The sequence below is a fragment of the Agelaius tricolor genome, unplaced genomic scaffold (genome assembly GCF_023055355.1).
Source record: "Agelaius tricolor isolate 1412-34295 unplaced genomic scaffold, bAgeTri1.0.p SCAF_6, whole genome shotgun sequence".
NCBI lineage: Eukaryota > Metazoa > Chordata > Aves > Passeriformes > Icteridae > Agelaius > Agelaius tricolor.
In genome coordinates this window covers 55556525-55568335 of record NW_027269266.1, presented here as the reverse complement: position 1 = coordinate 55568335, position 11811 = coordinate 55556525, and the positions used below count along the sequence as shown (strand labels likewise).

Genomic DNA, 11811 nt, shown 5'->3' with positions numbered 1-11811 from the left:
AAAAAATAAACTTTAATCTATATACTGGTATATAATTTAGTTCTATGTTTACCTTTACTATTCTACATCAGGTTATCAAATTTAATTTTATTGGAAAATTCTTCCCTTATTTCTCAGAACTTCCTTAGCATCAGTGCTGAAAAATTTTGCTTCAGTTGCCATCTTTCTCATAGATAATTTGTAGTTTACAGCAGAGCAATTCACTGACTAGTACATGGCAGCATTTTGTCCTGTTACAGTCCTGGTACGTAATTAAGTTCTCCTTAGAAGTTGCTACCAAGATCTCAGACCTCTTTGTTAGGAGTTGTCAAGTCTGTTAAGTTCATAGAAGCAAGGCTTGTAGCTTTATGTTTTCAGGTCCAGCCAGTAGCAAGCCAGAGTACACACTCCTAGTAGAGAGACATGCACACAGTACACACCTACTCTTATTCCCTTGTCTGGTTAGTCAGGTTGAAATCCTGGTAGAGGAAAATACATTCGTATATATACAGATAATATGGATTCCCCCAGCAGCTAACATTAGGCACTCAGTATATTCAGTAGGTGACTGATATTCTTCTAACTTCTCATGTACTGACAAACTTAGAGACACAGAAGTATACACACATTCCTCCAGCAGCTGGTCTGGACTTGTGTCTGGGCCTCAGACTTGTGGTCTTTCAGGTGGCTGGCTTAGATCTTCTGGTTCCTCCCAAAGTTAACACTCAGAATCCCTGTGGTTCACAGATGCCCAGTCTGAACTGTGTACTCTCCAGCACCTGGCTCCTAAACCTCTCATTCTACTCCCCACTTTGAGGTCTCCCTCTAAGCATCCCCTAATAAGTCATGCACGCTCTGCACAAACTCAATGTTCTTTTTCCTTGCATCTCATATTAAGTCCCATGTTACTATAGGCAGCAACATCTCCTCCCCGTCTCCTGCAGTGTGTACAGTGATCTGGAGAAAGACTGCTGTTAGCTTACCTAGTAAATCTCACACCTGAACAATGGGCTGTTTGTCCTTCTGTGACATCTTTGGAAGTAGCTAAGTCAGGGTGCTTACCTTTGCTCTGATTAGGTTATTTGGTTACTCTACCTGTCATTATTCCTCTCCTCGTTCCTTCTACTTGTCATTATTCTCCTTGTTCTTAGAGGAAGACTGTTGTTAATCACATAAACAAACAATTTATATTAAAACAGTAGTAGCCCTGTTCTTCATTTGTTTATCGCATGTTTATTCTGGGAAGTTGCCTGCTCCTCCCTCTTTTTTCTTTCACTGGTTGCCTCTGATTTACTTTCCTGCGTTTTATATATATGCAAACAGTATTCTTGCAAATAAGATAGTAGTTTTTTTACTTGTTATACGAATACAGTGTTGTCAAGTATTCTTCAGTATGTAACAGTCTAACAATATATTTTGTGTCTTATAGCATTTAGCAGAGTCCTTGCTGTGTGTTATTCTCAATAAGCTGAAGGCTCAGAAGAATGCCCCAAATTATAATTTCAGTCAGGCTTTGTGTCGACTCTATGCAGGAATTTGTCGACAGTTGGGAGATTTGGAAAGAGCCCGCCTTTTCTGCTATAGTCTACTTAAAGAAGGTATAGTGTGGTTTAGTGGCCTTATATTGTAAATGTGCTGTGTGTCTTTGCTGCAGTGTGTCAGAATTATTATGTTTGTAAAAACAAACAGAAATCCTGTTCAAGGGTTGTTTTCCTCTTCAAGGCTTGTTTTCCAGAATTTTTTTCTGTAATGCAGAAATATAGACTGTTCTAGAAGAAATTCTCCTTCTCATAGTTCCACCACACCTGTACTGTAGTTTTGTGGTGACCTGGGCTCTTAGTAGTCTACTTATTTTTCCAAGGAAATATTTAATTTAGGACACTCTGTGCTTTCATTTCCCCACCATCTCCAAAATGATAATGTGATTTCTGTGAATTTCGTCCTTTTAGCCTATTAGTATTTTCTTATTTTAATTGAGTAGGTATTGATTCATAAAGTAAGTGTGATTTAAAACCAGGTATTTAACACAGTGTCAGGAGCTGGACAATAACTTGATCAAAACCAGGATATTTTTATAATATGTCCTCCTTAAAATCTTTTTACTTTCTGTTATCCAAATTCTTGCTTTGTTGAGAAGTTTTTTTCATTTTCATTCCCTTCCTTTGCTCCCCTGCCTTTTGGTCACAGGAACAAAGTTAACACATATGTACTATTGCAAAGTTAAGAATCTTAGTTTTGGAAGATTAAAACTCACTAAGTTTGAAAATAGTATACTGGTATCTGTGTTTAACATTAAAATAAAATTCAAGAGCACTGACAAGCAAAGTGCTAAAGCTTGAGATTGTTTCAATTACTTGCTATGTTTCATATAACGTTCCCATCTTTTTTTTGTTTTAATCTTAAAAAGGTTTGTGATTTCATTTTGTTCTTAGTTACCATTTTTTGAGGGGCTGTAATATTTTTGTTTGAGTTCTTTTTCAAATTCCTGTTCTCCCCTCTGTTTTTCTATCCTTCAGTCTGTTATAATTCTACTTTTACTTCTTTCATGTTAATAGTTTTAATACTGCACCATGTTAGAAACTATTACTTGTCAGATATATATTTTCTGCATCTAAAATAATAATTAAGCTTTTTGTTTTGCAGTATCTTACTGTTTTTTCTTTTTGTGGGCTCTTGCAAATATTAAACATTTCCCCTTTTTTCCTTTTTCCTTTCTAAGATCCAAACTTTAATAGCTTAATGCAGACTTTTATTGGATTATTTTATCTTCTATACATTGAATTGCATAAGTTTCTATTGTCATTGTTCTGTGGTTTTATAGTAATTTTTTGAGTGAGGACAGCTGTAAACACATCTTAAGTTCTGTTTAGGCATTTTAAAATTTGTTTGGTTTTATTTGATTACTATGCGTTTATTTTTGGGTTTTCTCTTTCATGTAATTTCACATATTCCCATCAGAATTATTGCAACCCAAGCTACACAATTACCAGATTCACTATGAACAGTCAGTATTGCTTCTTTAGACCAACATCATTTGTTGTCTTGATAACTTGTCCATCGTTTTTCTTCTGTTCTCCTTTCAAGTGTTCTGCCTTAAGTGACTATAAATAAAATGTTACCTTTCTGGTTAATTTTCCTTTCACCTCTCCTCTGTTCCCTCCCTTTTTTCTTTTTTTAATTTTTTTTATGCCCCTTGAACTCTACTCATTGTTGAGTGAATTTTATAAGTGTTTCAAATTCCTGGGCAGGCAATTCTAGTTGCCAGTAATTCTAGTACACCAGCAGTCCTGATAGAAAAAACTGAATTCTTCACATGATGAGCAGCATCAGAGTAGAAGTTCCATCCAAAACACCTCATTGAAGTGTATATCCTTTATGTTCATTAACGCTTCTTAGTTTGATATATTTTGATATGTTTTCTAGTACTTAAGATCTTTCAAAAAATGTAGATGTTATGCTGAAGTGAAAAGTGAATTCAGCTTTTAGATTTCATTGTTTTTTGTATTGTGTTTCAGGCATATGCATTCCAGTATAGCATTTCATGCATGGAAGTAGTATCTGCTTTTTTACTTATTCCAGTGTATTTGTTATTGCTTGCAATCTACACATTCATGTTTTATCTCAGTATTTTGCCTTGAAGCTCTCAGCTTTGGTATTCAGAAGGGTCTTTTGGGTTCCCACTGATGGTCTGGAACTGTCCTGTCAACAGATAGTTGTCAGATACTTGCTCTGAATTACTTTATTGAATGAGGATTCTTCAATTATATGGAGTAGCACAAATTTTTACATCTATGGAAGTATAAATAGTAGCATGCAACATTCATATATGCTTACATACAACTTGCATAATATGCAATTTCTCTGACAAAGTCTGGGAAAACTGCTGAGGAATATCAGATTTGAATTATGTGAAAGTTCTTTGCAAGCTTTATATATATATATCCAGATATATAATTACATATAATTTCACAGGTGTATGGGTGCAAAGTATTAGCAAGCACTGTAGATTTTTGGTTTTTTACCAATTCTAGTTTGGCCCAGTGATCAGAGTGCTTATTTGTGACTGGAATGTATTAGGTAGGTTGTTGGAGTGCATCTTCCAGTCTAATTGAATCCTAAAAGAATCCAGTTTCAATGCTCTAAGACCACTCTCCTTAGTGAACTAAAGTGAAGTAAGAAAGATGAAGGGAGAGGGAGTGAAATTACAATGGGGGAGGTGGCTTAAGGTTTGTTGGGGTTCTGCTGGTGTTTCTTGTTTGTTTTTTTAATTGGATATTTTCTTCTTATTTAGTCTCAGGACTGAGATGTGCTAGTATGACTCCCTTCCCTTAGGCTTCAGTTCTGATGTGACTTCTGTGCCTTTTTTCCTAGTTACCTTGCTGAATGCACTAGCTTTTAATGCCAAAATATATTCATTTTTGTGTTTTAAAATGTTAAAAATTTACTTAATTATTTCTTTTTTTCCTTAGACTATCCAGACTCAGAAAAATTGATTTTATTTATCACAAATGTATGGTCTGACATATTTGTCTTCCAAGGTGCAATTAACAAAGCTATGCAATTAGTTGTCAGGAAGAGTGCAAGCAATGAGATGCTGGCCTGTTTAAGTGCTTATCTCAACTGGGAAAAGGTAATATCTGATTTCATTGTCAATATCATCTTTTGTCTGCATTGGTCACTTTGCTGGCTGAATCAAATCAAGCAACTTTCTTTTCTAATGAAAGGTGTGAATATCCCATGGAGGCTGTACAGCTGCACAACTAATGCTGCTTCAGGCATTTTCCCCCTAGTTGTCTAGACCCTACTAGAATACAATACTTTTCTTGTTTTCCCATCTACTGAACATTAAAAGTAAAAGTTGTTTTTAAACTTTTAACTAGAGCATTGTTGGACTAGGGAATTCCTTCCATCTTTGGAACTGTTCTTTGAGATGTTTCTTTCTTTTGCTTTATATTGTTGCTTTTTAAAATATGTATTTGTTTTGTCTTTTGTAGTTCTCTGTGTAACAGATAATATGTTATTTTCAAGATGAGCTGGTTTCTTTTTACTCATGATCTTTTAGCAAGGTAGACTGTAAATACTTGTTTATCACAAAAAACTCAATTACTTAAGCAGTTGGTGTGATTAATACAAAACCAGTGATACCAGGAGAAGGATGATCAGTGAGAGCTGACTTCAAGCCTTTTAGCATTTGCCAAATCATTCAATTTCTATCAGTTTTCAGCAGGCACATATTACCATCCTGAAAAGAATGTTGCAAGAAAGGAAAATTGAAATAATTGGGAGCAACTTTATATCATGCAAATGGAAAGCCAGAGGTGCTTTGCTTCTAAAGGAGTTTGTGTAACAGGCTGGTGTGTCTGTTTAAAGGCTAGGGCCCCATATATTTGAAAACTCCATATTAATGCCAGGCTTGCTTCCTGGAAATTAAATAATTTTGTATATATCAAGTGAACAAAATCATATTGATTCATAGCTGTCCTAGTTGCCAAAAGGGAGCATGGCCAGGACTTGGAGATTAATTCTGTACCACCTCACATCATTACCAGGGATGTGGGGAAGGGGGTATCTTCCAGGGAGAATGAGTCCCTTCCAGGCCAGCATAGTGTGGTGGAGGGAGAGGTTGTGTACTGTTGTTTCCATGTGAATTGTTGGTCTCTCTTTTGTACCCTCCATCATTAGTATTTATTGTTATTACTGTTTGTATTCTTATCTCATTGCTGTTTCCAGTAAATTGTTCTTCTCTCAACCTGTGATCTTTATATTTGTGCCTCCAATTCTCCTCTCCATCCCGCCACAGAGAATAGGAAGGGAGAGGAGGGAGGAAGCTAGCTGTGCTTGGTTTCAGTGAGAGCACTAATCTGGAGAATACCATTCCTAAACTATGACAATAGCTCATCTATTCCCTATCCTAACATGCTGCTCTACAACTGCCTTGAGGAATGCAGTAGTCTTACTGCTGTCGTCATAGCCTTTCAGTGTTGTATGATTTTTTTTTCTTTAATCTCTGAAACTAGCCCTGAATTTAATTTGGTATTACTGAAATTACAGCCCCCTAAACCTGCTTTAGTGCAGGAGTGAATTAATTTGGCATGGATTTGTATCTGGTTTTTTTTACTATTATATCACAGTTGTGATGTAGCATTAATCTCTGGTATTCAGTTACACTGTGCTGCAGTCCCTGTTTAGCAAAGAATTTGTATTCTCCATTCTGTTAGGTTACAGCTTTTAGTATCATGCCAGTAGAGATACACATAAGAATGTCCTAGTAAATGTTCCTGGAAATATTAATTCTTTGCACTCACACTACCTACTTTATTAATGGATCTCTGAAATATGAGAGCTACTGCAGCTGGGGAGAAATACTTCAGAATTTTCTATATTGAAGATAGGAGATGACATCATCCTGTCTGTAAGCTCTATTTTACTTGGGTAGAAATACAGATAAAAATTTCAAGTAGATTGTGATTAACAGTCTGTTATACATATAATTTTAGGAGAAGATTTTTCTACTTCTGAAAGTAAAGCTCACTTGGGATGGGTATTTATTTCTTGGTCAAAGCATGTCATTTTAGTGCCTTGCACCATGGCAGAACTTGTCAATTAGATGAGGTTTTGTACTGAGGAGATCTGCCAAGCACCTATTCTGTTTATGTGATAAGCTTAGACTTTTTTTATATGTCAGATATTCAAAAAATGTTTGTTTTTAAATTTCCTTTCTTCCCTTAGCTGTTTAATTGGCAGAATGGTTTCACATGACATATTTATTTACCTCAACTATTGAAAGTATTTGCTTGCAAATTCGCCCCTAATGAAGAATAAATAGTAATAAATTTTAAAACTATTTATATTAGACTAATTATTAGACTATATTAGACTAATCTTCTTGCACTGGAAAAACACACTTCTTACCTGTAGTGAGAGAAATAAAAATCCCCAAATTGTAGGAGAAGTTGAGAGAGTGGGTGTGAGATCTGTGTGTTTTCTTGTTTGGGTATTTTTTTCCCAAACTCTTCTTTTAGTAAAAGTGTCAGAAAAAATACCTAGTACTTGAAGGTTTTGGTTTATGTACTCTATTTGTTTGTGCTAATTCAACCCGAAAGTTGGATATATGGTGTAAGATGCTGTACACAGTCGGTATCAAATATTTGTAAAGAGTTTGGTTCTGGGCTGGTAATTTTTTATGCATTAAGATAATTACCTTCTAAAATTCCAGAGTTCATCTTTAGATGCTGGTATTATGGTCTCAAACCTGCTTTTAGAAATGCAGTCATGTACAAAAGTAGAATTTCACCTGAGTGAGCAGTATGGAGAAGATCTCAGTGAAGATGCTTGGCAGTATATATTTGCTGTTGATTTACTCTGCTCTCATATGAAGTGGGATTGGACACATGATAACGTTATAAGGTATTGTGGTGATCATGACTTTCAAATGTTTTCCTTTGTGTTTTTTTCTGAGGTTTGTTTTGGTGGTGTTTTTTTGTTTCCCAAATTCATTATGACTTAGCTTTTAACATAATAAAATGTTGCATAGGTATTTAGAAAATGAGGATGTTTCAGCCTGATGAGACCTAGATTACTGTGTATGTGTGCATTATTTTAAGATAGGAGAAATTATCAATGAGGAAATGTAGTATTTTATGGTATTGTCCCAAGAAATGAACCCTGTTAGAGCTATTCTAGTAAAGAATTGCTTTCAAAATAGCTGTATAAGATTTTGAGATTGTCTGTCAGTGAAGCAAAGTGATTATCTTCTTCTGAACGCACTTGTTGAATTCCCCTTCCCCCACTGTAGAAAATGAAGGTGGAATTTCTGATATGAAAATAACACTGCTTACGTGCTGGAAGTGAAATATATCCATACTCATTAATGTATTATGTTGATTTCAGTCTGATTTTAATTCTAAAATAATTATAATACTTAGAGTCAATGTCTTAATTTTTCTTTGAACCTAAAATCCAGGATATGGACTGCTACCATACTTAACCTTGTTTGAAAGACTCCATTTTGACTGCTACACTGATCTGACAGCCTTGATTTTCCCTATAGAGGTTACATGACTTAGGAGACATTTGTTTATCTGTGACATAACATAATAAGTGATACTTATAATCATCGTCTTGTATATAAATTCCATACCTTCAGATAGTAAAGAAGATTTTTTTGTTGAAATACTTTCAGAATTAATACAAATTAGCTTCAGTGAAACATATGTAGTCTTAATTAAAGCCATACCAAGATGATTGTCTCTTGAGTTGTGCTGGTAATAGGACCTAGGTAACTAGGTCTAGACCTAGACCTAGGTAACTCTACCTAGACCTAGGTAACTAGGTCTATCAGCATAATAGGTAACTCTATCTAGGTAACTCTACCTAGACCTAGGTAACTAGGTCTATCAGCATAATTTTAAGGATTAAAAAAGTCTTACTTTGGGTCATTTTAGGTTTAAAAACAAGCATCACATCCTACTCGTAAAAAAAAAACTGAATTTTCAGTCATATAAGAAACTTACAGAACATATCAGCATGACATTTGAAAGCAACACGATTTCATATAGATTTGTCAAGTCAGTCTACGTAAAGTTAGTAACAAACAAAAGAGTCATTTGTGTATGAATACTATAACTACCCCTTCATGCAGTATGAGATTTTCAAATTAATTTTTCTTTCACAGCAAAGTGCTTTGGCCTTCTATGGATAACTGGATAAAGAAGAGAAAGGGGCATGAAACTGCTCAATCAATTCGTGATAGTGTTATAGCATTGACACTCAGGCTAATTGGTAAGTAATCTAAATTCTTGGTTGAACTTCTATTTTGTATAAGTATGTCTTTATGAAAGTGTCAGGCCTATCTGGAAAGGGGGTTGAAGTATTATTGAATTTTATTGGATCTTTTTGCAGGTATTTTCTGTTTATCAGCCTGTGGAAAGAAGGTACTTAAGTTTTCAGAGATGTCATATTGATTCATGATAACAAATACCAACATGTTTTATGTATTTAAAATAAAATTATCTGTAGCCACATATAGAATCATAGAAATCCTGAGTTGGATGGGACCCACTGGGATCATTGAAGTCCAACTCCTACCCTGCACAGGCCAGCTCCAGGAATCACACCACATGCTTAATGCATCTTGAAATCAGACAGGATTGGTGCTGTGACCAGTTCCCTGAGATGCCTGTTCCAGTGCCTAACCAACCTCTGGGTGAAGAATATTTTTCTAATAGCTAACCTAAACCTCCCATGACACAGCTTCATGCCATATAGTTTCCAGCAAAATGTATAAAATGCGGTTTTTTATGCAACTTAATACCATAATAAATTTAAGTTAGATTAATTTATTTGGGATCTAGGTGGCATTTGATGTAAATATATATAATTTGAGTTTCAATAAATATTTTCAGTATGTAGGCTATATGACAGGGTTTATTTAAAAAATTGCATTCTTTCTGAGTTTTACACTTAAAAATTGTAAACCTATAGGAGGTTGAATCAATCTGATGAAAAATGCATTGGGGTCTTCAGTTACACAAGGAATAAGACAACTGTTGTTCCGAAGACAACATGGTAACAGGAATTTTTTGTAGTTAAAATGTACATTTTCTGTTGATATTTCAACAGACAGACAGACAGTTGGGAAGTATAAAAGCTGGGAAGTTGACTGTCTAAATAGTCAGATATGTAGTAACACTTTTTTTCTTTCAGGTCGATTAGGACAAATAGGTTTGAAGGAAGGCTATCTTGCTGCAGTGAAGAATATTAGTTCAGTAATTGGACTGTTTGTACAGCATGCAAAAGAGGAAGGTAATGTTCTTTTAGAGGAACTTGAGTGTAACATCCACAATGTGAAGTTCTGCAATGCCAGAATATATTTTAAGGCACACATGGGAAAACAGCCTGCTCTTGCAGTTTTTATTAGTATATAACAGGTCAAACAGTTTTCAGTTTGAGTCCCTTTCTGTTACAAAGTTAATGAGCTATTAACAGTATTACCTTCTGTTTGAGACAGAGGAAAAATGTGAGATGGTTTCAGACACCTTGGAATTGGACTGTTTCATGTAAGAGCCTGCCAGCTGCATTAGAGATCACTTAAAGGGTGATCAAGTTAAGATCACTTGAAGGGTGATTCTAACTTGAGCAGTAGTAACTAATTTTTTAACTGAGCAATTTATGCTGAAGCTTACTAATAAAATTGTTGTATTGGGAGACGGACAGTTCAAGGTCCTGATGAGATGAAACAAGGCAGTTAGAGCAGCAGAAATCCACATTGTTAAGTTACTCTGGATGTTAAGTACATTTTGCAGTGAAGCATTTGTTATTGTTTGGGAGCTGTTTTGAACCACCTGTATAACTTCTCTTCCTTGCAATCTCAAGTTCTAACATGGTAGTGTATAGTGTACAGCGTATGCCTGTTTTTCTGACTCAGTGTAAACCTGACTGCTTTCTTAAGTCTGATTACTCTGAGCTAAAGTCACTAGATTCTTAATTCCTGTACACCCTTTGAGTACTAAAAAGTTGCTGAATTGAGAAAACTGGAAAGTGTTAGTATAAAATGAGATGTTACAGAATTTGTTTGCACGTTGTCATCTTTCTACATTATGGTGTTAGACATCACAACTGCTGATGTGTTTTATTTTCAGTTCTTGAATAATAGTTTCTATAGATTCAAGATTCCCTAAAACATTTTTGCTTATCAAAAAGTATCTATAAGCTGATTTTTGTTAACTTTTTACAGCTATTCCTTGGGGTGTGCAGCTGGCAGCCGTATATTCACTATGTGACTTGGGTTCAAGCAATCCAGAAGGTATTGTTGAGGCCATCCATACCTGGAGAGCAAAAGTTCATGACAACATCCCTTCTGCTATCACAGATGGCATAGCTGAAATCACCTCTCTGTGTGAAATGGAGCTAAACTAGGGAAGTGGACTGATCTAAAGGAAAAAGTGCCTTACCTATTAAGCAGTAGTTGGTTCCAGTTAAGAATCATACCAAGTGGTGTGTCTTCTTGTATTTCATGCTTTTAATCAGAATGTCTGATCATACAAAGCAAGGTCAAGTATTTTATTTGGCTTTTCTGTTTGAAGGAAGAGTTTTTATAAAATAAACAAAAATACTTGCTTTTCCTAGTAGCTGATTAGTGATCTGAAAATGAGTGCATCTTGAACTTCTGATATATTTCTGGTTTGATGACAATAAAAATCAGTAACAGTTTTTGTTTTTCTACCTACATCAGTTTGGAGTATGGACTATTTGACAGAATATTCAGCGTGACTTGAAAACCTGGCTCTATTATTTTGTACTATTTTAATAAAGTAACCATTCAGATAGCAGAACATTCCCCAGATTCTGCTTTATTTTGCTTGGGTTGTCTTATAAACTTAATTTAAAATACTTGTGGAAAACAGGTAGGAATTGACTTTTTTTGTAGCCATTGTGTATGGAGTAACAGATACTAAATCTCTAAACTTGTATATATGGTGTATTCTGATGTGTCTCACATTTGATATTTTTTCCACTTGGAGAATTTTGTGTATGTAAATAGAGTTGGTTGAAAAAAAGTTCATGTTTCTAATGATAGCTTCACTACACTCTGTTTTTGTATCTCTCATAATAAAAGAGATGAATAGTATTGTGTTCTTGTTGACCTTTTAAATAACCCAGAGTTCACTGTGTTTCTAGCTTATATAAATACTATTTTGGGGGGCAGCAGGAAATTGCCTGTTGAGGTAATTTTATTCACACAGAATGAATTGTCCATAACATTGCAGTTCTGGACATCTCTCCAAAAGTTTCTGGTATGCTTTGGAGGCTTGGGAAGCAGCCTCAAAATAC

General features: G+C 35.1%; 1 protein-coding gene across 3 annotated transcripts in view; it reads left to right on the top strand.

The window, feature by feature from the left end:
* ICE1 (interactor of little elongation complex ELL subunit 1) overlaps window positions 1-11608 on the top strand; it is a 39973-nt gene extending 28365 nt beyond the window's left edge. For all 3 annotated transcript variants that reach the window (XM_071429882.1, XM_071429881.1, XM_071429883.1), the window contains 6 exons: window positions 1409-1577; window positions 4449-4609; window positions 7196-7386; window positions 8654-8760; window positions 9685-9783; window positions 10715-11608. In XM_071429882.1, coding sequence (XP_071285983.1) covers window positions 1409-1577; window positions 4449-4609; window positions 7196-7386; window positions 8654-8760; window positions 9685-9783; window positions 10715-10896 — 909 coding nt within the window. In that variant the 3' untranslated portion in view covers window positions 10897-11608. The remainder of the gene's footprint in view (window positions 1-1408; window positions 1578-4448; window positions 4610-7195; window positions 7387-8653; window positions 8761-9684; window positions 9784-10714) is intronic.
* Window positions 11609-11811: the final 203 nt, after the last annotated feature.